Source organism: Sebastes fasciatus, chromosome 16, assembly GCF_043250625.1.
Source record: "Sebastes fasciatus isolate fSebFas1 chromosome 16, fSebFas1.pri, whole genome shotgun sequence".
NCBI lineage: Eukaryota > Metazoa > Chordata > Actinopteri > Perciformes > Sebastidae > Sebastes > Sebastes fasciatus.
The window spans coordinates 27894331-27919595 of NC_133810.1; the positions used below are offsets into that span (position 1 = coordinate 27894331).

General features: G+C 43.0%; 3 protein-coding genes across 5 annotated transcripts in view; 2 read left to right on the forward strand and 1 right to left on the reverse strand.

Annotated features, from left to right (window-relative positions):
• rnf43 (ring finger protein 43) overlaps positions 1–16862 on the forward strand; it is a 95220-nt gene extending 78358 nt beyond the window's left edge. The window contains exons 3-9 of the mRNA XM_074611405.1: positions 7691–7765; positions 7891–8025; positions 8518–8619; positions 8738–8908; positions 9013–9115; positions 9392–10909; positions 12469–16862. Of these exons, the coding sequence (XP_074467506.1) occupies positions 7691–7765; positions 7891–8025; positions 8518–8619; positions 8738–8908; positions 9013–9115; positions 9392–10909; positions 12469–12494 (2130 nt within the window). The 3' untranslated portion in view covers positions 12495–16862. The remainder of the gene's footprint in view (positions 1–7690; positions 7766–7890; positions 8026–8517; positions 8620–8737; positions 8909–9012; positions 9116–9391; positions 10910–12468) is intronic.
• A 1123-nt stretch (positions 16863–17985) lies between these two features.
• On the reverse strand, positions 17986–25058 carry hpda (4-hydroxyphenylpyruvate dioxygenase a). The gene is made up of 14 exons (XM_074611408.1): positions 24930–25058; positions 24740–24766; positions 24388–24450; positions 22939–23043; positions 22797–22839; positions 22629–22711; positions 21098–21187; positions 20898–21004; positions 20702–20779; positions 20255–20417; positions 19869–19940; positions 19609–19731; positions 19401–19517; positions 17986–18717 (listed from the first exon to the last, which is right to left on the reverse strand). The coding sequence occupies exons 1-14, from the start codon at positions 24930–24932 to the stop codon at positions 18604–18606; spliced, it is 1188 nt and encodes a 395-aa protein (XP_074467509.1). The 5' UTR covers positions 24933–25058; the 3' UTR covers positions 17986–18603.
• mtmr4 (myotubularin related protein 4) overlaps positions 20314–25265 on the forward strand; it is a 64038-nt gene continuing 59086 nt past the window's right edge. For all 3 annotated transcript variants that reach the window (XM_074611396.1, XM_074611397.1, XM_074611404.1), the window contains exon 1: positions 20314–20453. In XM_074611396.1, coding sequence (XP_074467497.1) covers positions 20393–20453 — 61 coding nt within the window. In that variant the 5' untranslated portion in view covers positions 20314–20392. The remainder of the gene's footprint in view (positions 20454–25265) is intronic.

Below are 25265 nucleotides of genomic sequence, written 5' to 3' on the forward strand. Positions count from 1 at the left end.
TGTGGATTAAATGTTAGCGTGCTAACACGCCATAAACATTACCTCCGTCAGTTAGGATTTTCATTGTCAACAATCTACTAGAGATAGATGATTTTGATGTCTCATTATGTAACAGGTAAACTGACCAGTGGGCGAATCTCCAAACTATCTGTGAAGTCATGAAATCTCCTGTTGCCAATAAACGAGCAGAGATTCACAAATCCTGAAGACTTAAAGGGGCTAAATGCGAGATTGGGAGCATTTATATTGCCTCCGCACGGCTCTCAACATGGAGCTAACAGTGTTTCCCTGAAGGGGAACCGGTGGGTGGGTGCTACGATTCTGAGTCGGGGTGGCATTATCAGGTGTAACCCTCATATGAGAGCAGTGCAGAGCGGCGGCCGTGAGCTAACTAGTGCGGCACGCTCACATTAACTAAAAGGCATGCACAGCCGGCCCGGCTATGTCAACAAAGCACAGAGAAACTCTGATTACAACTCACACAGAACGAGAGCGACTTCATTCTCTGCTCAGGTAGACATTACTCCTCTATATCTTTACATAGCAAATAGTTGTTTGATGCTATATTAAAGGACCAGTGTGTAGCATTTCGGGGGATCTATTGACATAAATGGAATATAATATTAATAAATATGTTTTCTTTAGTGTATAATCACCTGATAATACAAATCGTTGTGTTTTCGTTACCTTAGAATTAGCCTACTAATCTACAAAGGGAGCGGGTCCTCTTCACGGAGCTGGCCGCCATGTTTCTACAGTAGCATCGGCCACCGGGATAAGTTGGTTGCAATCTGCAACCTCACCGCTAGATGTCGCCAGATCCTACACATTGCACCTTTAATGCTCTGAATATCATATAGAGAACCTTTAAAGGGTTGAGTAATACTAAACATTAAATTGGATTCCCAGTTAAACACAATGTCAACAGCATCAACTCAGACTGCACCTGTTTTCAATGCCCCCCCTCCCTCCCTTATTATCACCACCAGCCCTTTGCCCCTGTCTGCTCCTCATTTAGCCATGCGGCGTGTCCCAGTGCCTTAGTAATGGTTCCAGTGTGCCGGGCCAGTCAGGAGAAATGACAGAGCAGAGAGTCGGCCTCAGACCTGGAGGCCCGGAGCTCTGTACTCTGTCATTAGACACTTTAATGCAGCAGCAGCACCACAGCCTGCTCGCCTCACTCCTCTCCCTCCCTCCCTCCCTCCATCTCCATCCTTCTCTTTTTTCTCTCTACCTCATTCACTCTCACTCTTTATTCCCACACATATTATTCCATGGTATAATTTACTCATGCACTGAATGATGTGGATAGTCACGCTGGGAAAAGAGGAGTTAAATAGAGTCTGGTGGCATGTTTTAAAGAGGCAGGAAGGGTTATCTGAGAGCGAGGAAGTGCAACATCTACAGGTTTATGGCAGGGGGTTATAGAGCGTGCGGTGGTGTGTAATTAACGGTAATAAAGATTTTCACTATAGGAAAAACCATGCTCACTAATTAGCTTAGGTTGAGATTGAAATGTCTTACTTGTTGGTTGAACTGATAAAAATGTCTGTCGTAACATGGTCATTTGCTTGTTTCAATTCAAAACAACTTCTCCAAGAATTTTCTTGAAACCTTTTCGTGTTACTAGAGCTCTGTCCTGCCTTGTTCTGTCTCGTTTTATGCGGAAACTAATTTCTAGAAAATTCCTGAAACAAGGGAAATGCTGGCCACTTCTGGAACAAGTCAAACTGTCATTCCATTGGCAGATATTGTCTGGTATATGAAAAATATTGATGGCTCCAGTGCTCGAAGTGGGCCGGTAGATCCTCTTACACAGTACCGACACTTCATTTTATTCTTTGGCGTACGGTGACTTTGTCCTGCGTGTTGGAACTTCTACTCTTCTCTGCCCCTTTCCTTATCAGGTTCTCTGTGAGATTCATAATGGTGATTCGTAACGGCGCAGCGCCAGCGTATTTGCGCCTCGCCTCATAAGCCGGATGAACATAAATACTATGTGTGTGCATGTATACCTGCCTGTCTGGCTGGCTGCTGTTGATTCCAGGCTATAGACATCCTATAATATATTATAATATACTTTAAGTATTAACACTATATGCAAACACGCCACCGTAACCCTTTAATGTTCCAGTTGGAATATAATTGGAGTCTTGTAGGTCTACTATAGGAGATGCATAATCTAAGTATAATAATATAGCAATAAAATCCCAACTGATCATGACTGTTCAGTATAACATGCTTAAAGTCACAAGAGATTGCTGATACCGGTCGATACACACGGCAACATGTGAATAAGGGGAGAACCGTCACTTATTTTTTTCCACTTCAAGCACTGGATGGCTCAATATGAGAAGAAATGACTTGCTCAGTGGGAAATGTTGTTGCTGTGTGTTCAAGGCTGAACATGAGTGACTTTGTGTTTACCGCCTCTTTAATGCCCAGTTTTAAATCAAATCAAAAGTCAAAGGTTATGAAGCTACTGGGTCACGCTTGGACTCTGAATATAGTTCTGTAATCATAGATGTTGAACTAATATAGCAGATGTTTCCCCATGGCAAGCCTGAATGTGTCTATGTGTGCCTGTGTAATATTCTCCCTTTCCTCTCCGTTACGTCGGAACATGGCTGCAGATGAAGGGGATTCGCCCTCTGGGTTGAATTGGCCCTGCCGTGCCATCCGCACCACATTAAACTTGTGACAAACACTGAGACGTTAACAGGCGAAGCGATCTTGTCAGACGACGGAAAAACCTTGGCACGTCCTCTTATGTGAAGTAAAAGTCATGAGAGCAGCGTAGTTTTGTTCCTGCCCCCGTTGAGAACGCGCTGTGATGCCAGGCCTGGCTCACAGACCGCACTTCACCAGGGATGTAAACAAACAGGGCTGGCTGGCCCCGAGCGGGCCACCCAATGCTGGAGAGGGCAGGTCGCTGGCTCGGCATCGGCCTGGTGTTTATGCAAGACGGGCTGTGGTTAATACTGCTCTAGTAAGGTGGAACACAGGTTCTGGATTGGTTTGATTTAGGGCTGTCACGGTATCAGATTATAACTACGCGATTATCATGGCCAAAAGAATTCACAATATTATCGTGATATCTATAGAAAATTTGAAGGAGAAAAAATAATGCTGATGAATTATTTGCTCCTGTCAGCTTCAGGAGGTGTTTAAAGCCACTATATGTCACATTTGTACGAGATTATAGCAGCTTTCAAATTACTATTATCGAGGGCTTCTGAAGTTCTTGTTTGTAGAAACGAGAGATAATGTTGTTGAAAATTGGTGCAGAGTATGTGGTGTTTTCAGACACTTGAACTCAGTGTCCTTCTTAGGCTGCGTTCACAACAAATCAGGCACCCAATTCGACTGTTATCAGCTCATTAAATATATGTTACCGATCGCTATCAGCCTCATAGATGTGGGTCAGTATGGGCTGCTACACCTACTACGTTGTAAAAGTCAAAGCGAAACTTCAAAGCAACACGTTGTAACATCTTGTAAAATTGCATGAAACGTTACGTTTTGAACACAAACAAAACAGCTTGTTCAAATTTAGGCAACAAAACTACAACTTCTTTAGGTTTAGGAAACAAAACTACTTTGTTAAGTTTAGGGGAAAAGATTGTGTTTTGGCTTAAAATAACTACGTTTCATCACCCATAACCTCCAGCCTATATGGAGTTTCACACTGTCTATACTACAGTGCCTGACTTCTGCTTTTGCTCCTGTCATAATTACTACAGTCGCTAGAAGTCGCTGTCATCTTCTCTCGATGATAAAACCTACTAGTGGGTATAGTAGGACCCTACTGACCCACATCTATGAGGCTTATAACCACTGACAACGCCCATTTGATGACCTGATAACATAGTACTGATAGGACTGTACTGTAAGTAATGGCTTGTCTGTGATTGCTTACCTGCTAGTGTACCCGTTTGACCTCACAGTGCCTCTTTCTGGGTCTCTGGTGCCCTCAGGTGTGTTTATGTTTGGGACAGCAGAAAGCTCTCCACTAGGTACCTGCTGCTACTCCTCACCGGCCTCGTCTAATATAATCACACACTCTTTCACGAAACACAGCAAAACCTCAGCCAAAAGCAAACTATTGTGGTCTGATCTGTTTGTTAGTTTTGATAATGATGCGATCGTCTTCGCTGTTTACCTCTTTAAACTGCAGTCATTTCCGACGTTACAATTGTTAATGTTTACTCCCATTCCAAATAGTGTTGAATTGCATGTGTCAAGTTGTGGGTGCTGCTTACCCAACCACAGCGATGTCTGTCTCAGTTCCGTCCGTAACAGACCTGGAGATGTTGAAACCCTCGTGCTGGCAGCCCTCGTCTTGTTAGCGTCACAGCTTTTCACTACACCATTAAAGGTTAAATATATCTTCTATTAATCATGTAATGAGATCTCTCGGGCCTCTTCCTCTTCTTCTGTGGCTCAGCAGAGGAAGGCGTACGGCTTGGCAAACGCACTGTGGTATCACTACTGCTAATACTGAGATATAATAAGACCGCAGTCATTTGAGAGGTATATTATGATATATTCTTGAACTGTAGGAGAACTGCTGTGTGTCTGCCTCTGTGTTTGTGTGTGTGTGTGTGTGTGTTGGACCACAAGAGCAGGCTTCCCTGCATTTATTACCACGATTAGAGGACGTACGGGCTTAGTGCCGCGTGAGGGAACTTTTGAACCCCAGGTAAAGCAAATTCCCACATGTCAAAGATCCAGCTTTTTTCTTTTTTTTTTTCTCCTATGTGACCGCACCCCATTTAGGCCCATGCACGTACTACAATTACCGTTCTGATGAAACAGGGGAAAGGCTGTTGCACCACAGCTGGAAACCAGATCAAAGGCGATATGTTAATTTTTTTCTATTTGACCTCTTTCTGACCGTCAATACTACGGCCACCAGCGGTTCTGTGGGGCAATGTTGTTAACTCTCAACTGCATGCTTCATTGTGCACAAAAACACACAAACTGTATGCACGCTCACAGACGGGCATTTAGGGCACGGGGTGCCTTTAAAGCCGGGGTAGGCAGGTTGGAACAAACATGATTAAAAAGAAGTTGTTCGTGGGTACCCATAGAACCTATTTTCATTCACATATCTTGAGGTCAGAGGTCAAGGGACCCCTTTGAAAATGCCCATTCCACTTTTTTCCTCGCCAAAATTTAGCACAAGTTTGGAGCGTTATTTAACCTCCTTCGCAACAAGCTAGTATGACATGGTTGTTACCGATGGATTCATTAGGTTTTTATAGTTTCATATGATACCAGTATCTTCACTGAGCCCACTACAACCTAAAAATCGCAAGTTGCGTTAATGCGTTACAGGAATTAGTGGCGTTAAAACAAATTTGCCTTGTAGCAAAGTGGGTAGAATTGTAGCAAATATGATTTTAAAAAAAGTTATTTTTATCAAACGGTCACTATATCCTGACAGTAATGCATGAGACAGGCAATCTGAAAAAAAATCATGTGCCTCTGTGCTCCTAATGGCATCTGCAAGATTTCACAGACCGGAGGAAAACAACCAATCAGAGCCGAGCTGGAGCCTTGCCGTCTCTGAGCAGCTGTCAATCAATCGGGATTTCCGACCAAACGGTCAAACTAGGCAGCGCTGATCAAATATGAATCAATATTCTGTTATGTTAATGCCTATTTCTCGCCTCAAATGTTTTCAGAATCATCTTGTAGTGTACTGTTTAGCTGTAAAACAGCCCTGGGCAGCAAGCAGTAAGGCTGGAAATCACTGTTTAGTGTTGTGTGTTTGACCCGGGTGATTAGGTGTTTAAACTCGTGTCTCCTCCTCATTAAGCGTTGGCAGATGCCAGACGCTTGAGAGCATGTGATGAGATATTGATGAAAAGGCCGTATTTATTTTCTCGCTGTCTTCTGGTGATGCTCCAGAAAGCATTTCTGGGTTGTTTTAGGGCATGCTGATAACAACAACAGCATTCAGAGAAACCTACACACACACACACACACACACACAGAGCAGAGCAGGCCTGACACATGACAACGTCAGGTCAACCCAGCCGCTGTCATGGAGGAGCTGGTCAGGGGTTGTGTCTGGAGGGGAGCCTGCAAACTGCAAAATGTGATGAGATCTGCTAAAACTTGCAAAAACTCTCGCAAGACTCGCTGCCCGACGACCTATCTTAACCTTAACTGTTCAAGGTCAATGCCTAACCTTAACCATTCAAAGTCAAAAACCCAAACAAACTGCAGCGAGCTGACACGGGAAAGTAGAAAACAGCAGAGGGTCCACTTGGATACGACCTGCTCCCTCACATTTTAAATCCAAAGTATGGAAACACTTTGGGTTTCACATATTGCAGGAAAAGCAGAGCTAGACATCACGGCTAAAGCTGCATGTTAACTCTGTCATCGACATGAAACGTTATCGTATTGCGGTAACGTGCGGTCAAGCCGGCCGTCACTCTCATCTCCGTGGTCAAATGGGCCGACGCTACGACTGTAGAGCACCCATATACTGACATTTATGTTAAATGCATTCAAACGGCCCCGATGGAGCTGACCATGGATGTATAAAGAGATCGGAGCTGACGGGAGAGCTAGCGACGGACTTTGCAAAGTTAGCGGAAGTATACATGTGTGTCAACGTCCGGTTATCAAAATAAGGTGTTAACAAAGGGAACTGTATATACAAAATACATATATGGAAATAAGACTGATTGGGTTATGTTAACCAGAAGAATATAACATTACATGTCCCTTGTGAATTAAAAAGAAAATACCACTAATGTGTGAGGGAAATGTCTTTATTCTTTGAATTTTGAGTTGCTGGAAAAAAATTTATAAATAATTCCTGACAATGACATCTGAACATCTTGCTGAAAATCAAACATTTTTACTTAATTTCGATATTTTCCAAAATAGAAGTCCCTAAAAGGGTATGATTAGACTTTTTCTCATGGTCTAGTGTTGAAAAAGTTAACAAAAATTGCAATAATATGAAATCGCAATACTAAAAAAATCGCAATACATATCGAATCAGCACCCAAGAATGGTGATAGTATCGAATTGGGAGATAGGTGTATCATCCCAGCCCTAACTTATGTGCCATCATGCTTGTTCAGACATTTTTTTAGCTTTATTCCACACTGTAAAATGACATAATGAATGAATGAACACCTTGTTTGAATTCTAAATGTCCTTATTTGCACGTTGGGACCTATCATTCAGTAGAACACCTTTTCTTTTCACTCAGTCAAATAATCCTGCACATTTCTTTTGGCTTCACTCTCAGACATTAGAAAAAAAGGTTGACATCATGCAGCCGATCTGTGCTGTGGCCTTCAGATTCCTGCTCACACTCTTTTTAAGTCAGTGTGTGGCTTCCAGAGTCAGGTGGAAAAGTGGCAGGAGGAGCTGCACTTTGGTCTGTGTTGTGAGGCCTGAGGCTCAGTGCATGACTGCCACCTAGTGACGGGTTAAGACACTAAGAAATGGACCGGTGTTGTCTTCTATATTCACATAAACTGTCCGCTGTATAACTGGCCTCTGAAGGAGTGATGTTCTCTGTTGCATGGGTGACAAGCTTCCTGCTGAATATGTCGTCCATCATTCACATCACACTAGTAAAGAATCTCCTAAAAATGTCCTCCCTGTGTTTATGTTTTGCTTTTAACCATCGTCCCTCCTGTGTTGTGTCCCTCAGGCTCGCATGGCGTTGAACAAAGGAGCTCAGGCTGTTATCTTTGATGTCAGCGATGATGCCAACGCTGCTGCTGAGGTGAGTGTCCAGCCACAGCTATATTAATCTATAAAATATGTAAGACAAAGAAAAGCACACAGATAATGTCACACTCATGTTTCTGTGTCTTTCTCTTCCTGCTTTGGTTTGCACAACACACACAGCTGCGAGAAACCGACTCCCTTCCCCGTCCAGTGGTGCTGGTGGAGGCGGAGGACGCAGAGGAGTTAATGGGTCTGGTCAACAAGAACGAGGAGGCCAAAGTTCGTATTGAGATCATGGTGGAGCAGCCTAGATGGGTAAGCACTGAAACACACACACACACCTCTGGCTTTTCTTCCATTGGCTGGAAGAAGAGGAACCCCAGAAATCATGTGAAAGCTCATCATGATAGCTGAGAATGTATTGATGGGACTGGATGTCGGGATGCTAAAGGACCGCCCAGTGTAGAGAGGAGAGGGTGGGAGACAGATCTACGGGCATGAAGACTGCATGGGGTCTCTTGCCACCTCATTTTACAGATTCATTATTACTGTTATTTACAAATGAACACACGCTTCTTTACCTTTTTCTGTCTAAAATAAATATAAATGACATTTATAATGAAATGAAATGTCCGTTATGAAAGGCAAACTCTATGCGCTGCTCATGCGTCCAGTGTGTCCCGGCCGTTAGACTTTTCCTTACAGGATGTGCTACTTTCTTTTTACTTTATATTTAAGATTAAGATATCTTTGAGTAGTCTATGAAATAATATAAATATCTTGCTCTCTTTTCTTTTTCCTTTCCAGCCACATTATGATGTGGGTATCCTGCTCACCATTGTCCTAGCCATTGTGACCGTCGTCCTAATCTTTGCTTTCCGCTACAAGTGCAAGTCCAACAGGACCTGGGTGAGTGAAAGCATTAACGTCGGTAGAAGTGTAAAGTGTGTCTTCTTCAGTTTGGATCCACAGCTCAGCTGGAGATCTTTAAAATGTTTTTTATAACCCTTGCTTCTTGTGCATTCAGGACTCCGTCCATCAGCAGACCATGCGGGCCATTAGTCGACTGGAGACCAAAACCTACAGCTCCCAGGGCTGCTCGGGCTCCCAGCATCACCGTGCCAACTGGGGGTCAGCCAGCAGCTCCAACTCGAGCCCCGTCTGTGCCATCTGCCTGGAGGACTTCCAGGACGGGCAGGTGAGAGGAGAGAGAGCGAGGAAGCATACCGTATCTGTAGATTTAACTGTCCTTTTCAGCCGTTTATCCTCAAATCTACCTCTCTTGTCTCACTTTCCTCCCAGCATTTGAGGATCATCTCCTGTGCTCACGAGTTCCACAAAGACTGCGTCGACCCTTGGCTGCTACAACACCGCACCTGTCCCCTCTGCATGCACAACATCATGGGTGAGGAAAAGGATATTTCCAGTCAAGTTTTAGTAAAGAATGGGCACTGAGCCCGCTACGACCTAGAAATTGCAAGTTGCATTGATGCGCTAAAGAAATTAGTGGGGTTAAAACAAATTTGCAAAAACGCGTTAAGATCACGTTAACATCACCTCAGGCATGTTTTGAACCAGCAGCCATATCTCTGAATTCTTAACCCCTTTTTGAATCTGGTATGATAAGTGTTGTATAAATAGAAGTTACTTGGTATATTCTGACTGCTGCTGTGTTCCACAGGGACGGAGCGGCAGGCCCAGAGGAACCGACTCCAGCAGAGTCCAGAGCAGAGCCAGGGTTTCCTGCACCCTCAGCCTTACAGCGGCCCACGCAACCACCCCTTCCCCCAGCACGCCATCCCCTTCTCTATGAGGCCCCACTATCCTCGTGGACCCTCTGGACCTTACCCCTCTCTGGGCCACTACTCCGGCCCTTCTCCTGTTGACGCCCAAACACTACGTTTCCTCGCCAGCAGGCCGCTTGCCACCGGCTGTGGGTACCACCTTCCTGCAGAGGGTCCCGGGAGGCCCCACAGGATGGGAGCGAACTGCAGGACTTCCACCCACCACTACACGCCCCGTCGGCCCTGCCACAACTATCGCTCATCCTGTCCGGCCCAGCGCAGCGCGTCCAGCTCCAGACTGCACCACGTCGCCTCCGTCCCGTCACAGCCCCGCGGAGCGCCGGCCCACAGCCGGCAGGACGACGGCAGTTGCTCGGGTGGCAGCTACCACACGGAACGCAGCGGATACTTGGCCGACGGGCCGGCGAGTGACTCCAGCTCAGGGCCGTGCCACGGCTCCTCCAGCGACTCAGTTCTCAACTGTACTGACGTGTCCCTGCAGGGAATTTATGGCAGCTGGTCCACCTTCCGTAGCTCTCTGAGCAGTGACTACGATCCGTTTGTGTATTATGGGCCGGGTTCTGGGCGCGCCCCTCGCAGGAACAGCCTGGAGGCCGGTGCCCAGGCCCGGCCCAGGTCTCTGGATTCTGTGGTGAACAAAGCGGGCTGCCCTGAAGAGCAGCCGCAGACTGTGTTCAGCCACATCCACTACCACCGCCACAGACACCACCACTATGAGGAGGGGGAGCACAGTCAGGGGGGCCCGAGCAGAGGCTCGGACGAGGAGCAGGGGGCCGCCGCTGCCGCTGCTGCAGCCGCACCTGCTGCTCTTGTCCCGGACATAGACTTGCCTGTCTGCCCTCCTAAGCACAGCCCCTGCCAGTGCCCAAAGCCAGACCCCACAGATCGGTCCAGTCCTGGGACTGAGTGTCAGGACCATGACCCCGGCAGCCCCGCAGGACCTCCTGTCCTGGTTTCCCCAATCCCTTTACAGCTTCAACCCCACTGCTGCCACCAGGGACACGGACACCCTCCCGCTCCTCTCGGGCGAGTGGGTGGCTGTGTGCTTGACGGCCCCTCTGTTCGCTTCCACCAGAGCCTAGATCTGCAGGACGACCGTAGCATCCACATCCACTACGGTCAGGGCCCGGGCTTCTGCTGCTCCCCTCCCGAGCTGCACCCCGCCTTGCTCCCCGTGCCCCTCATTCTGGACTCTGGGGGTATGGAGGACTGGCCTTGCTATGCCGGGGCCCATGTTGTGTGGCAGAAGCGGGTGCAGCAGGCCCGCTCAGAGCCTCAGCTGTTGGGGCCTGGGACCTCTATGGACAGGCCGCCCTGCAGGTTCCACCACGGCCCTGCTGCTGACCGCAACACAGACATTTGTTTGTACTGCCAAACATTACACCACAATCAGGGTGGGTGTCTCACTTGTTTATCTTTAATAACATGGCCAGCCCTTTGGACTTAAAGGGAGAGTGCGGGTGTTTTGAAGTGGGGTGGTATGAGGTACTTATCCATAGTCAGTGTATTACCTACAGTAGATGGCACACTGTACTGCTTGTGGACGTATTTTAGCCACCTAAAATAAAGTCTCACCTAAAAAAAATTATATCATTTTAAGTGTACATTCTCGTAAGTACGTAAGTGTTCTCTAAGCTGGGGGCGTTCCGATCGTCATCTACTGTAGGTAACACATTGACTATGGATAAATACCTCATACAACGGCACTTCAAAACACCCAACCTAATCCCTTTAAAAGAGAATTTTGAGTTGTTATTTTCATAGTTTTGGCCATTATTTCTATTGGCGTTGATGATGTTGTACTCACCAGAATATTTGGTCATAGTTGGAACACTACCAACATTTGCTACAGCGAAGTCGGACCGGGCAAGAAACAAGAGCAGTCAGTTAACAGTAGCGGTAACAAGCCAACCGTTAAGCCAGATTTTTGGGAACCGCTTTATTTGGAGGTTAAAGGTGCAGTGTGTAGGATCTGGCGGCGTCTAGTGGTGAGGTTGCAGATTGCAACCGACATAAACTTAACTCCTGTGTGCCAAGCGTGTAGGAGAAAAAGACTTGAAACCGTAAGTGGCTCTGTACAGAGCCAGTGTTTGATTTGTCCATAGAGAGCTCCAGGGATGATGTATTTTTGTAGGGCAACCACAAAGTAAGCATCGCCCTGGTTCCCTCCACAAAAAGCTAATGGGATTTGTCCATTGGATTTTGGATTATTGCAGAAAATAAGCTCTGTGGCAAACAAACGTTTATGGTACTTACACGTTTTGTTCGTGAGTATACACAGCGAGGCTGTAAATGTGGACGAGACGGCGTGATGACGTTTTGTAGTCTAATTTAGCCTTTTCATAGCAACCGCCTTTTTTAAGACACATAAAGGCTTCAAAATTCACGAATGGGATATTTATTGATGTATTTGAATTCATAAAACAAACTCCATATGTAGATATAAACGGTTAAGGTGACAAAAACACAACAATTTGTATTTTCAGGTGATTGTACATATATTATATTCAATTTCTGCCAATAGATCCCCCTAAATATTGCACACTGTTCCTTTAAGCTGCAAACGAGTGCACCAGAAATGTCACTAATAAGGAGTTACAGTAAGTACGGCAAGAACAGAAGGTCAAAACTGAACCAGAAACTAAATCTGTGATGGATGTTCACAATGGATACTAGTTTGTAAAAAGCTAGTAAAAGATAATATCTCTTTCTGATAAGTTTGGCTCACCTGGGGTTTGTCTGTATGTTCATCTGACTGCTTGCGTTTCTTGACCCATCTGACCTCAGCCATTATATTTGGTAAGTACAGTGTATTTTATTACCAAATAGGAATGATGATGAGAAAATACAAACATAAGCTCTGGAGAAAAGTAATCTTTTAAGACCTGCATTACATGTTTTGTATTCTTTGTTTTTCCTTTGAAGATGACTTGAGCTGTGTTTGTGTCCACAGGATCAGAAGAGGAGTCTGGTGTGTGAGAACTTGTTGCATCCCCATTATTATCACGCTGCTACACAGGAGCCAGAACGGACAGGCCTCTCATTGGCTATAGCTCTCATGTCTTCCACATAATTCCACCAGCACTGCCTTCGTTTCAGACGATTCCCCAGCTTCCCCCAGGATCCAAAGCTCACGTGAAAAACTCTCTCAGCCGAGTTAGATTGAAATGATTGTGATTAAATCATGCAGACATTTTAGAACCCTTCATAATGTTGTATATGAAAAATATATTGAATGATTTCGGAGTTGCTGGGGAAACGACTCAAAGGGGAAAAAGTGTTTTTCTGTGTTTCTCCTCGTCAGTTATAGGAAGAATATTCATTACCGATATTGCAAGTTCCCATGCTCCTTAGTGACAAGCAACGAATGATCCTTGCTTAGGGTGTTGAGCCCTCATGAAGTGAGACTCCATCTCTGCGTCGCTCACTTGATCTATTTTAGAGGTACTTAACTTTCTTCGTCTTCCTTCGCTGAGTCCAGCCTCAGCTGAGAGAAGCGTTTCTCTCCAGCCTACCTCAGCTCAGATTTCTTAACATGCCTCACACAGGGGGGTCTTTAAAGGTACTGCTGTAGTGATTTTATTTTTATTTTTTGGTCACAACCATGTAGCTCCCATAAACTCAACAAAAAGTTGTCAGTCTGACCTGTCCAAACGGAGAGAAAGGTTGACGCTCAGCCCCTCAAACAACGAGCATTCACCGAGGTCGCTGAGCCTTGCATGGGCCTTGTTTTCATTATTTCAATAATGGCAGCTGTTTTCAACAATGTTTGTTTGTGTTTTGGATCATTTTCTGTTTTTTGTAGTCTGTAATTATTATTTTTTTAACCTTTCAAAACGAACCGGTTTGACTGAATTATGTCGTCGTCATTACAAGCTCTTGTTCTTGTCATTTCTCTTGCCAGTGGTTACTTCACTTGTTTGACCTCAGTGCTGTTTAAACCAGCCAATTAGACTGTTATCAGGTCATTAAATAGGCGTTATCAGTCGCTAAAAGCCCCATAGATGTGGTCAATAGGGGCCTACTACACCCACTAGTAGGTTTTTATCATCTATTCACATGGTAGATCACCGAAAGAAGGTATAAAAGAACACAACAGCGACCTCTAGCGACCGCAGTAATTATGACAGGAGCAGAAGCGGAAGTCAGGCGCTGTAGTATAGACAGAGTGAAGCTCCAGAGGTGGAGGTTGGTAACGATGGATGGAACACAAAACACTGGGTTTTCACCCAGGAGACCAGAGTTCCAAGTGTTTTTCGTTGCCTAAAACTAAAGAAGTCGTAGTTTTGTTGCCTAAACCTAAAGAAGATGTTAGACACGTTAGAATGTGTTGCTTTTAAGTTTCAATTTTACAACGTAGTAGGCGTAGCAGGCCCCTAATGACCCACATCTATGGGGCTTATAGCGACTGATAACGCCTATTTAATGAACTGATAACAGTCGAATCGGGTGCTTAAACCCCCTGATCAGTGTAGAGTGAACACGCCTCATCAGAAGGATGACAACTACATCCTCGTCTCCTTTAACGCCTTATTCATCACAATGTTGTATCATCCTCCAGAAAAAGATATACCGTCCCGTTGTCTTCCAGCAACTAAAGCTCTAGAAAAATGTTCTACGTTGCTGCCATAGAAAAGAGACAGTGAGTGTTTAATGATGGAGTAAAGCCATGCTCGGTAGACCTTACAGTCCCCAAGCAACAGTTCAGTCTGTTGCCGTAGCACCAGTTTAACGAAAAGCTCGGTGCGCCTTTCCCATGACTTCAAACTGTAATGGGCAGAGCCTGAGAAACGTCTCAGGAACAATCAAAACACTGGAAAAAATGGGAAGAATTCATCTTAGTTACATGCCCAAATCGGTAAAAGATGCTTTGTCGTGGTAAATGTTTATCGCCAATCACTGCTTTTGGGGCTTTTGAAGGAAGATCCACTTTAAAATCAGAAATCAAGTAGAGTATTTTAAAGATTCTTTTTTTCATTCAGATGAATCGTTTTTAAAGGACCAGTGTGTAGCATTTCGGGAGATCTATTGGCAGAAAAGGAATATAATATTCATCACTGTTTTCATTAGTGTATAATCATCTGATGATAAGAATCATTGTGTTTTTGTTTGCTTAGAATGAGCCCGTCATATCTACGTAGGGAGCGAGTCCTCTTCAGAGTCCGCCATGTTTCTAGAACGGACAAACCAAACTCTGTTATCTTTTCCTGCTTGTGCCGGAGTCGATAACGTTACTCGCTCCCGTCGTCACCGTCGCTCTCTCTCTCTTGCTTCACCACTCACTTCCCACATACATACACACTCTACTCACTGGCTCTGCTCCAAATGGCTCTAAAGCAGGCATCCTCAAACTTGTTGGGGTCAAGGACCCCTAACAGGGGAGAACATTTTCCAAGGACGACCTCATAATCGTAACACCGATTAAGCATAATGCTTACTACCATTTGTACTCTTAAATGCCATTGGAACTATTAGTATTCCAAAATTTTGATAGTAATAAACACAAACACATTTCATGTTAACACCACTTTGTTTTGCCCTGATATTCCAGGTGCTTTGTAATCTCAGATGTCGCTTTAGCTTGGCCGGCTTCATGGCTTCGTTCATGACGCGTTTTGGTCTCCCGTCGATGTTCTCAATAAAACCAAAGTTGATATAACTGTCATCAGATTTTCTCAATTTAGCTAGTTTGGGCTTAGTGTCACTCAAATACTTCTCCATGCTCGCCAACTAACTAGCTGGCTAATAATAAATGAGCAGCAGCAGGAGCAGAAGTGACTGATTCATGACCGATTGACGTGATGTGTCACAATCATATCAGAGTTTCTATTGGCCCAAAACTAACGTGGGTGGTAGTAATGGACGCAAATAGTCCCCATCTGTAGATTTGCACTTTTCAATGATACAGCACAATTTAATAAATGATAGTGAATTATTTCCCCACTTTGAGAATCACTGCTCTAAAGAGGGCCATGCGTAGCTCTCCAACACACTTGGCACACGGGAGAGGCTTCAGTTAGTTGCAATCTCCTCACCTCACCGCTAGATACCGCCAGATCCTACACACTGGACCTTTAAATGTGTAACCATCTCTCAAAACTATAAACGACAGAATCAAGGTTTAAATCTCTGTTCCCTCCTCCTCCTGTTTTGCCACTCTGGCAGACGGATGGATAAATGTGTTTATATCCCAGGACTCTGAACACTTCAACTGTGTAGATACAAATGATGGCTCTGGTATTTTTGGCGTAACCACAGACGGGCTAAATAACCTGAGATCAGAGGTATAGGAATTCTGTTGTAGTGTGGACTTTCCCTTAAAGGCTCAGTGAAAATGTGAAAGGGTTTTTTCTCCGCAGTCAGATTCAGTTTAACAGCAGACAAAGAGCTTGTGGGTATTGCAATGTAACCAGTAGCACTTACTAAAGCCTCACATGTGCCTTATTCATTCAGACTGTTCATAATGGTAAATCAGGAGCGTCCCAACACACTAAGCTCTTACCTGTCCAACCAAAGAGGCAAAATCTTGAACACAGTGAACTTGTTGTGCCTTTTTTTCCTGCTTCCTTAAACCCTTAAATCTCAGAGTGAAATGTGTTTTGGATGACGAGAGAGAACCAGAATTGAAGTGGAAAAAACTCAATATTTTGGACAATCATGCAGAAATGTTCAACTGCAGTCTCTTGTGCTAATACCTCACTCTGAATGTGTCAACGTCCTCCAGCTAAAGCATCGGGGTTCCCTTGTCTGTTATTGTTCGCGCCCAAACAGTCTCCAAGACTGAGATGGAAATGACTGAATTACAAGCAGCACTTTGGCTCGAGCCGATTTTTATAATAATAAAAACAACATAAAACTCATAGTATTAATTTAAAACAAGCCCAAATCCGTCAGCACGTGCAGAATAGCATTTAGTGATGCCGCCGAATATCCAATGTGATTTCATCCTGTTCAAGATCTTTCTCTTTGTGTCGTTTATGTGTTTGTTTTGTTATGTTTTGCAAGAATAATGAGCTGAAACTGCCTTTTCTATGAGTAAAAAAAAAATCCCTCCAGAACTTTTAAGGGATATGTCAGTATATTTTGGATACTTTGTGTACAAAACGAGAACAAAAAAAAAAACAGAAATGAAATAGTGTTGTATTTTATATATAATAGAACATTTCAATATAGTGACATGTCACTAATATATTTATTTACTAATATATTTATCCATTTTGTCCAGGTTTGAAAGAGTGGTTTCTGTATAGACTGAATGTTTCTATATGGAAACTGACCAGTGCCATCGCAGATGTATCGACCTGTCTTCATTCCAATTATATGCAAATAAATTATTTTGAAATAAAACCTGTGTGCTGAATAAATTTTTTTTTTTCTGTAGGAGAATATAGAGAAACTCCCCCGGCGTCAAATGAGTTGTGTTTGCGTCCCAGTGTTGTTAAATTTCAGACAGAGTAGAAACTCAAAATACGTATAAGTATATACTCTGCAAAATCCTTTATCTGACCTTTGATAGAGTTTATCATCTATAAGTACATAGTTAACCTTTTCTACTTTGTTCTTTCTATCATGAAATAGTTTTTTCTAAAATTTCTCCAAAATATTTTTCTAATATATAAATGATACTTTAATATGTTTATCCTAATTAACTTGAGATATTATGTCCGTCCCTGGAGGTCTCCTCCTTAGGAACCCAGTCGGAGTCGGGGGTTTTGTTGTTTCCATAAATAGAACATTACATCTCTCCTTTGTTGTGTGTCTTCATAAGGCTGCATTCTAGACACTTGGCTTTTCCTATATTGATATGTAGACTTTTTTGATGACTGTACAACAAAAGTTTACAGCCACGTAACAAACTTTCTCATTTTACAGCTAAACTGTGCACTACAAGATGAGTCTGAAAACATTTGAGGCGAGAAATAGGCATTAACGTAACATGATATTGATTCATATTTGATCAGCGCTGCCTAGTTTGATCGTTTGATCAGAGTTTGCGAGTGATTGACAGCCGGCTCTCATAGACGGCAGCTGGACAGCAGACCTCAGATCAGCTCTTACTGTTTGTTTTCCACCGGTCTGTGAAATCTTGCAGATGCCGTTAGGAGCACCGGAGGACACAGAGGAACATGATTTTTTTCAGGTTACCTGTTTCATGTACTACTGTCAGGATATAGCGACAGTTTTATAAAAATAACTTTTTTAAATCATATTTGCTCCGATCTCGCCTACTGCTGCTTTAACCCCATGATTGAACACACCTGTGTCTTATCCCCTATTTGATGCCTGTGGAGCTGTTTTTGTCCCTCAATACTTTGAAGAAGACTGTCATGTCAAAACGTTGGTAAGATCTTAAATCACTTTTTTTTTTGCATTGTGGCGACTAATAAAGTGACTATAAAGTTACCCCACATAGTTTGAAATCAGATACTTGGAGCTAAAAAAAATTAAACCATGTTAAATACAATACAAATAGTTGACAAGAGTATGTTTTACTTCTTAAGTTTGATTTAAGTTCCTCCAATTTGTGTGTGAATTGCATGCACCCTTCTGGCTCTTAACAAAAGAGAACAAACTATTGATTGAAATCCAAGAGTGGATATATCCTATTTGTGAAACAAAAATTCAGTTCTCACCTGAGCAGAGTATTTTGCTAAAAAAAAAAAAAAAAAACTTTGAAAGAACACCTGAAAAGTGTTGTTTATATCATCCAATACATTTCAGTGGGGTTTTTGATTGACCTGGAGCAGAGTAGATGATGACAACATTTACATTTTTATTCCATATGTTTATTCCATATGTTTCAGTAATAAAGATTCATGCATTTAAAGCTCGGGTTGGTTATGCTGTTCAAATACATTTTTGTTATATTTGTTGAAATTCTTGAACATAAGTTTCTTTATTTAGTCATACGGCATGCAATCTATAGACAACTTAAAGCATATCTAATAGCACTAGCAGCTTGTCACATGAAGATATTCAACACTTTGTACATGTGTCTGATATACTGAGTTGTTGATTGCCTTCTGAAATGTACGGCCGTATATAACAGTCGAAGTGTGGTTTGGCAGCAGCAGCAGCAGTCGGAGGATCAGTAGAAGGCTTTGGCCTCCCCTTCGGGTGTCAGCGCGATGAGGTTGCCCCTGGCGTCTTGGTCCTTCTCAATGGCCTCAAAGAGAGACTTGAAGTTTCCTGCCCCAAAGCCCTGGAGAGAGAACAAGCACACACAGATGGCTAATTACCCAAAGATCTACCGTCTTCCGTGTCATATGTTATGGCTCTGGGGATCTTCTCTCAGACACCGTTCAGGGTGTTAAAAAACTTTGATGTTGGATCACGGCAGATAAATATTCTCACAGGGTTCAAACATCCACTGGGCTCTGACAGGGCGCTGTGCTCACCGGGGGCTCGCGAATGAATCATGTAAATATTTTCATAGATAATGAAAAGATCAAGTGTTGGTGGTTGCTCGGAGTGATTCTTTTGCTGCGGTTCGGATTCAGTTTCTCACTTTCATGCATTGTATCCACATCTGTAGGCTCGGTGAAATGCTGCAGAGTGACAAGATGTGCCTGTCCTGACAAGCAGAATGGGTGCTAGGTTTTATAAATGAAGTGCCACAGGGTGCAACCCTATCCAAAGATCCCCCTCGCTGTGAAGCACGGAGCCTTTTAATCTGTATGTGTGATAGATTTACTGAGCTTTTACAAGTGGGCTACTGTTCACACTGGGTGGGAGCTGCAAACAGGTGTTCGGGCGACTCTGCCTCGGCTTCTTAAAAAGTGGTGAAGTTAAGAAACAGGACCACAGGCCTGTAGATCCCACCATAAAGACACACTAAGATTACCCTCAGTTTACCAGTTATACCAGTAGTTACAAGTCACTTACAAAGTGGTTGTTCCGCTGAATGACCTCCAGGAAAAGGGTTGGTCTGTCCTGCACAGGTTTGGTGAAGATTTGAAGTAGGTAGCCCTTGTCATCAAAATCTACTAAGATTTTCAGTTCCTGAAAAGCAAACAGTTTATAGTTATAGTTTAGACAGAAGCATAAAGGTTGTAAATCATTTCAGGCTTACTGAAATAATATATCTGCTCACCTGTAAACGGTTGAGGTCCTCCTTCACCTTGATCTTGGCGGATTTGAGATTGGCCCGCAGGTTGCTGTAGTACGTGTCAGGCGCTGAGAGGAACTCCATCCCTCGGGCGCGCAAGTTCACTACCTGAGTTAAGACACCCAAAGAGAGCAGGATTTAAAACTTGCCTTCACTTGCAGATTTGGGGAGGCTATGTGAAGATGAAGATGAAGTTAAAGTTTATGGATTGATGTGAGATTTTGGCGCGAATGCAGAAGGCTCACGGCTTGGATGATGTTTGATGTGTTGAGGGCGATGTGCTGAACACCTGGTCCCCCGTTGTAGTTCACATATTCCTGTGAAGAGGGAGATGCAGAACATAAAATGCACTGAGGCAGGGTTGTAAAACAGGAGTTGTCACACATTTCGACACGGGGATCCACATATGGGAAGATTTTGCTCATTTAGTACCAAATTTTGCAAATGTTCCTCAAGGAGCTCGGGACCCTCTGTGATATACCACTATGATACACCACTGTGATACACCACTGTGATAAACCTACCTCGAAAAAACACTGCAATAAACCACTGAGATGTGATACACTGGGATAGGCTACACCACTGTGATTAACATAAAGTGTAGTAATAAACTGAGCTGATGAAGTCACACCTGAATTTGTGAAATACTTTTCCCCGGTGCAGGTTCATTGATGGGCATCTTGATGGTCTCTTCATAGTTGGTCACCACTATGGACCTCAGTGAACTGTAGTGCGTGTGGATCTGCTTGTCGTCTATGGACCAGAACCGATGGAACATCAAACACTTCTGATACCTGGAATTTGGCGAAACACAAAAAGAAAATGTGACGGTAAGCTAACTGAACAAGCCATGCCTCATTTGGAGTTGTTTAAATATGCCTTTTCTTTACTCTTTTATTGAAAGTTTTTATTTTATTGACCAGAAATGTTGCACTGGGGCCCATTTTTGAATATGTGCACTAACATTTCCCAGTGTGACAGAGGTGGCTGTGACCGTCTGTGGAGTGTTTACTTGTCCTTTTGCCCTGTGTGTGCTCTGCCCGCCGCGTGTACGTGCGCTCAGACAAGAGTCTCTTACCAGTCTGAAATTGGCACCATTTCGGCATCTGGCTGGTTTCCCACCATGTGATCGATGAAGCTCAAACCTGCTGGTGGACTACAAAGAAAAGAAGAAAAACACGTGTGTACTTTTCCATGAAAGTTCAGCCATTGAGAATACCCAATGCATACATTTTAGTAAAAGTTTGTAGCACAAGGAAATGTTAGAGACTCACAGTTTGGCTAACAAAGGATCCCTAAACAGAGGCTCTTTGTAGCCGGGCAGGAAAAGGCCTTTGTAGGGACTGAGGTACTCAATGAATGTGTGAGTTGTATCTCCATACTGAGGACAAAACATTAACACAACATTGTTATTCATTATCCAGTTTCATGTGCGTATTCACATGAGGCTTTGTTTGCGTCACTCTTTACGTACCGTTTGAACCACAGCATACTTGACCCTCCCCTGGCTGTCCTGCTCCACCCAGGGCTCCTTGACAATTACAGCTCCTCGCTCTCTCGCTGTCTGTCAGTGGAGTTGTTTTGGGATCAGTTGGGGAAATACAGGAGCTTAACAACAGTTGTTTTCTGTCTTCAGACAGCTCCTGGAGGCCCTCCAGTGGCTAAAGACAGAATATCTCCCTATACTGATATACTACTTTGTTTTAGATGAGGCTACTGTTGATCTCTGTGTGAAGTCAGAGGTGATTCTGTCCCTTTGTAGCCACCTGATGGTCAACACAGAGAGTTTATCCAAACCTCCAGTCTGACCTTGACTAGAGTAAAGAGTTCCAACAGGGCACTAAACATCAAAGCTGCACTTTGTCGTACCACCACCATGTTTGCCCCTATTTCAACACACACTGAGTACACAACACGTAATATGATAATACTGTTCAAAACAGGTTGGGTTTATTACTTGAATTTGAAGCAGAATTGCAGTTTACAATTTAAAGTTATTAGAAGTGAGTGAATTTGAATTCAGTGGAACTCAAATATGTTACTTATTTTAATTCCTCTATTGCTGTACATACTGTATATTAGTAAAGGAGACTGGAAAATAACTATCGCCATTATGGGGCTGTCAATCGATTGAAATATTTAATTGTTACCAGCTGTAACATTAAAGTAATGCTGACACATTAATGCATCAATAAATATAGTGCACCATGCATTATTCTGAAATGGTCCATTCTGTATATGAGTATATTTTGATGCAAATACTTTTGTACTGTTACTTAAAGGGACAGTGTGTAGGATTCTGTGGCATCTAGTGGTGTGGTTGCAGATTGCAACCAACTGAGAACCCCTCATCTCACTCCTCCCTTTCCAACACTGTGGTAACGCGAGCCGCTGAGTGCAAAACTGTGGCAACGCCACTTGCCTTGCTCAGAGGCCGTCCATATCATAACAACACTGCTTTAAGAGCAACGTAACTCAGAAGACGGCTGGCTTTACCACTGTTTTGCACTCTGCGGCTCACGTTACCGCAGTTTCACAAGCGTGTCGGAGAACTACGGTGGCCTTCAGATAACGTAACAAATGTGAAAGTCTCTCTCTGGTGCCAGTGTTTGGTTTGTCTGTTCTGGGCTACTGTAGAAACATGGCAGACTCCGTGAAGAGGACCTGCTCCCTATGTAGGTATAAACAGCTCATTCTAAGCTAACGAAAACACGATTCTTAGTTTCAGGTCATTTATCACTAATGAAATCATATAAATATTATATTCCGTTTCTGCCAATAGATCCCCCGATATGTTACACACTGTTCCTTTAAGTAAAATGTTGAATGCAGGACCTTTACTTGTAACAGAGTATTTATACACTTTTACCCATTTCTTTCTTCTTCCACAGCTTTTCCAAAAACAGCTAAACACACTGGTCATAACTGTTGTCAAATCATATGATTTAATTTGGACCTCTTGCAATTAAATTTCAGTTCCTGTTCGTCCTCCTTATCATTGTTACCTTGATTAAGAAGTCACAGTCCTCCACTTGAAAAGCGATGTCTTTGACTCCATCTCCATGCTTAATCAAGTGTTCTCCCATCACTGAGGGAAGATAAAACCATGTTGAAAGGCACACATGTTCACAGCATTTCATACTGTATTGTCTCAAGTAATGAGAAAAACTTGCCTTCGTTTCCAGGATTTAGTGGAGATTCAAACACAAATATTATCTGTGAGGAGAGAGGAGTGGTGGTTGTGTTTGTGGACAGGATCATTGATCACAGATATACTGAGTTTATTCAATCAACACCGGATGTCTGACTGCATACCTTATCCTGTCTGATGACATGAGACACCACCTCTCGGCTGCCGGTCTCCAAACCCTTATAGGCCAAAGCCTCGAAGCCCATCTTATCACTGTAGAACGAGGCTGCCTGCAAAGGAATTGTTTTGTTTAGGAAGATTGTGAAAAATGCCCATTATATTTTGCCAATGTTTAGTATTCACATAGCTTTTTTCCCCCCAAACCCCAAAGATATGAAGTTAATTATCATGTATCATAAAGAAAAGCACCAAATCCTCACATTTTTAATAAGCTGGAACCAGTGAAAGTTTGCCATTTTTTTAATTAAAAAATGTCTTAAACAATTAATTTATTATCAAAATGGTTGTAATAGACTGTATCTGTTATTCAGAAGTGAATGTTTTTGTTTTTGAAAGAACAGAGGCTGGAAGGTCCAGAGGTCAAAAGTTAAACAACTCAAGTAAATATACAGTCGTTATGTAATTACTAGGGCTGTCAAAGTTAACGCGATAATAAAGCAACTTGCAAATTTTAGGTTGTAGTAGGCTCATTTTTAAAGCTAGAGTGAAGATACTGTCATCATATGAAACTAGAAAACCTAAAGAATCCATTGGTATCAACCACATCATATTAGTTTGTTGCAAAGGAGGTTAAATAACGCTCCAAACTTATGCTACATTTTGGCGAGGAAAAACTGTCTTGGCCATTTTCAAAGGGGTCCCTTGACCTCTGACCTCCAGATATGTGAATGTAAATGGGTTCTATGGGTACCCACGAGTCTCCTCTTTACAGACATGCCCACTTTATGATAATCCCATGCAGTTTGGGGCAAGTCATAGTCAAGTCAGCACACTGACACACTGACAGCTGTTGTTGCCTGTTGGGCTGCAGTTTGCCATGTTATGATTTGAGCATATTGTTTTATGCTAAATGCAGTACCTGTGAGGGTTTCTGGACAATATTTCTCATTGTTTTGTGTTGTTAATTGATTTCCAATAATAAATAAAGACATATATTTGCATAAAGCAGCATATTTGTTTACTCCCATGTTGATAAGAGTATGAAATACTTGACAAATCTCCTTTATTTCTCTCCTAAGGTACATTTTGAATAGATAAAAAAAATGTGCAACTAATTTACGATTAATCGTGATTAACTGTGGACAACCATGCAATTAATCGCGATTATATATTTGAATCAATTGACAGCCCTAGTAATTACTAAACCTAAAACCTGCAGATGTTTCTGTAAATACTGAAACACGGTAACTTATATTTACCCAGTAAAAAGTATAAAGAAGTGTGGTGAAGACACTGAATGTTACACAAATACATCTAAAAAAAAGTGCATCTTGATCCAAATATGAATTATGTGGAAAAGAATTTGACTGGTGCTGGAATCACTGAGTGATCACTGGTGTCACAGATGACAGAAAAGTAAAGTGTTAGTTGTACGTCAGCGTTCGGATACTGACCTGTTTGGCGTTGCCGACCCAGAAGGTGACATGATGAAACTTGACAAACTTTCCCTTTGCGTGCTAAAAGGCAAAAGTACAACAGAAGAATTAGATAAAGATGAAGTAGTTTAAAGTCTCATACAGGTGAGAAACATAACACCTCAACTAAGTGTTTATGTTTTAGACCTGTTGAATGATTAGCATCAACTTAAGACTTGTAATGAAATCTCATTATAGCTTTAGAATAATTAATTTATTCCAACATTCAGCCACTCGGCTTTGATTCAGGCCTTCTTCTGCAGAACAAACAGAACTGTTAACACATCAAACTACATCACAGACTCCTGTCCATCGTCAGAGGCAATCTTACCTTCTCCCCTTTATCTGTGTAGCTTGTCTGCAAAGAAAGAAAAGATAGAAATCATAAAAACGAACCTACAGTCAATAGATCTCAGGTACTTATCCACTGAAGATATAATTATCTCCTCAATTACTCAATGGTGAGGATGTCTAATGTCCCACAACTGAGAGCACCTGCTCATCATAATGGAGTCTCTTACCATGCTGTGATTGTAGATGGGCCACAGTTCAGAGAAAAGAAAGATCAAAATCAGTGTTCAGGCCCGACGGGGTGCAGATAAGTACTGACCGGATGACCGACTGTGATTGGTTCTTTAGGATCTACACCCACCTGTCCGCCTCCTCGCTTCCTGCTGCACTTTAGCTAAAAAGTTCATCTCTCCTGAGTTCAGTGTCTAATCAGTTGTCAGTCCTCAGAGCCTCAGTCGTCATAGAAACATGGACACGTTAACCTCAGCGTATGCAAAATAATGAGGCACAGACACTAGTCTGGGATGTTTTGCGACTCATTAAAAGTGATGCATCCAGATGTGAAG

What these genes read in the sequence shown, in the direction of transcription:
- hpda (XM_074611408.1), bottom strand. An exon ending in AAAGTATTTCACAAATTCAG is followed by an intron (nt 19,941 to 20,254) that starts GTGTGACTTCAT and finishes CCCTCTTCACAG; the next exon opens with GAATATGTGAACTACAACGG. An exon ending in TTCAGCGGAACAACCACTTT is followed by an intron (nt 18,718 to 19,400) that starts GTAAGTGACTTG and finishes TTCTCTCTCCAG; the next exon opens with GGCTTTGGGGCAGGAAACTT.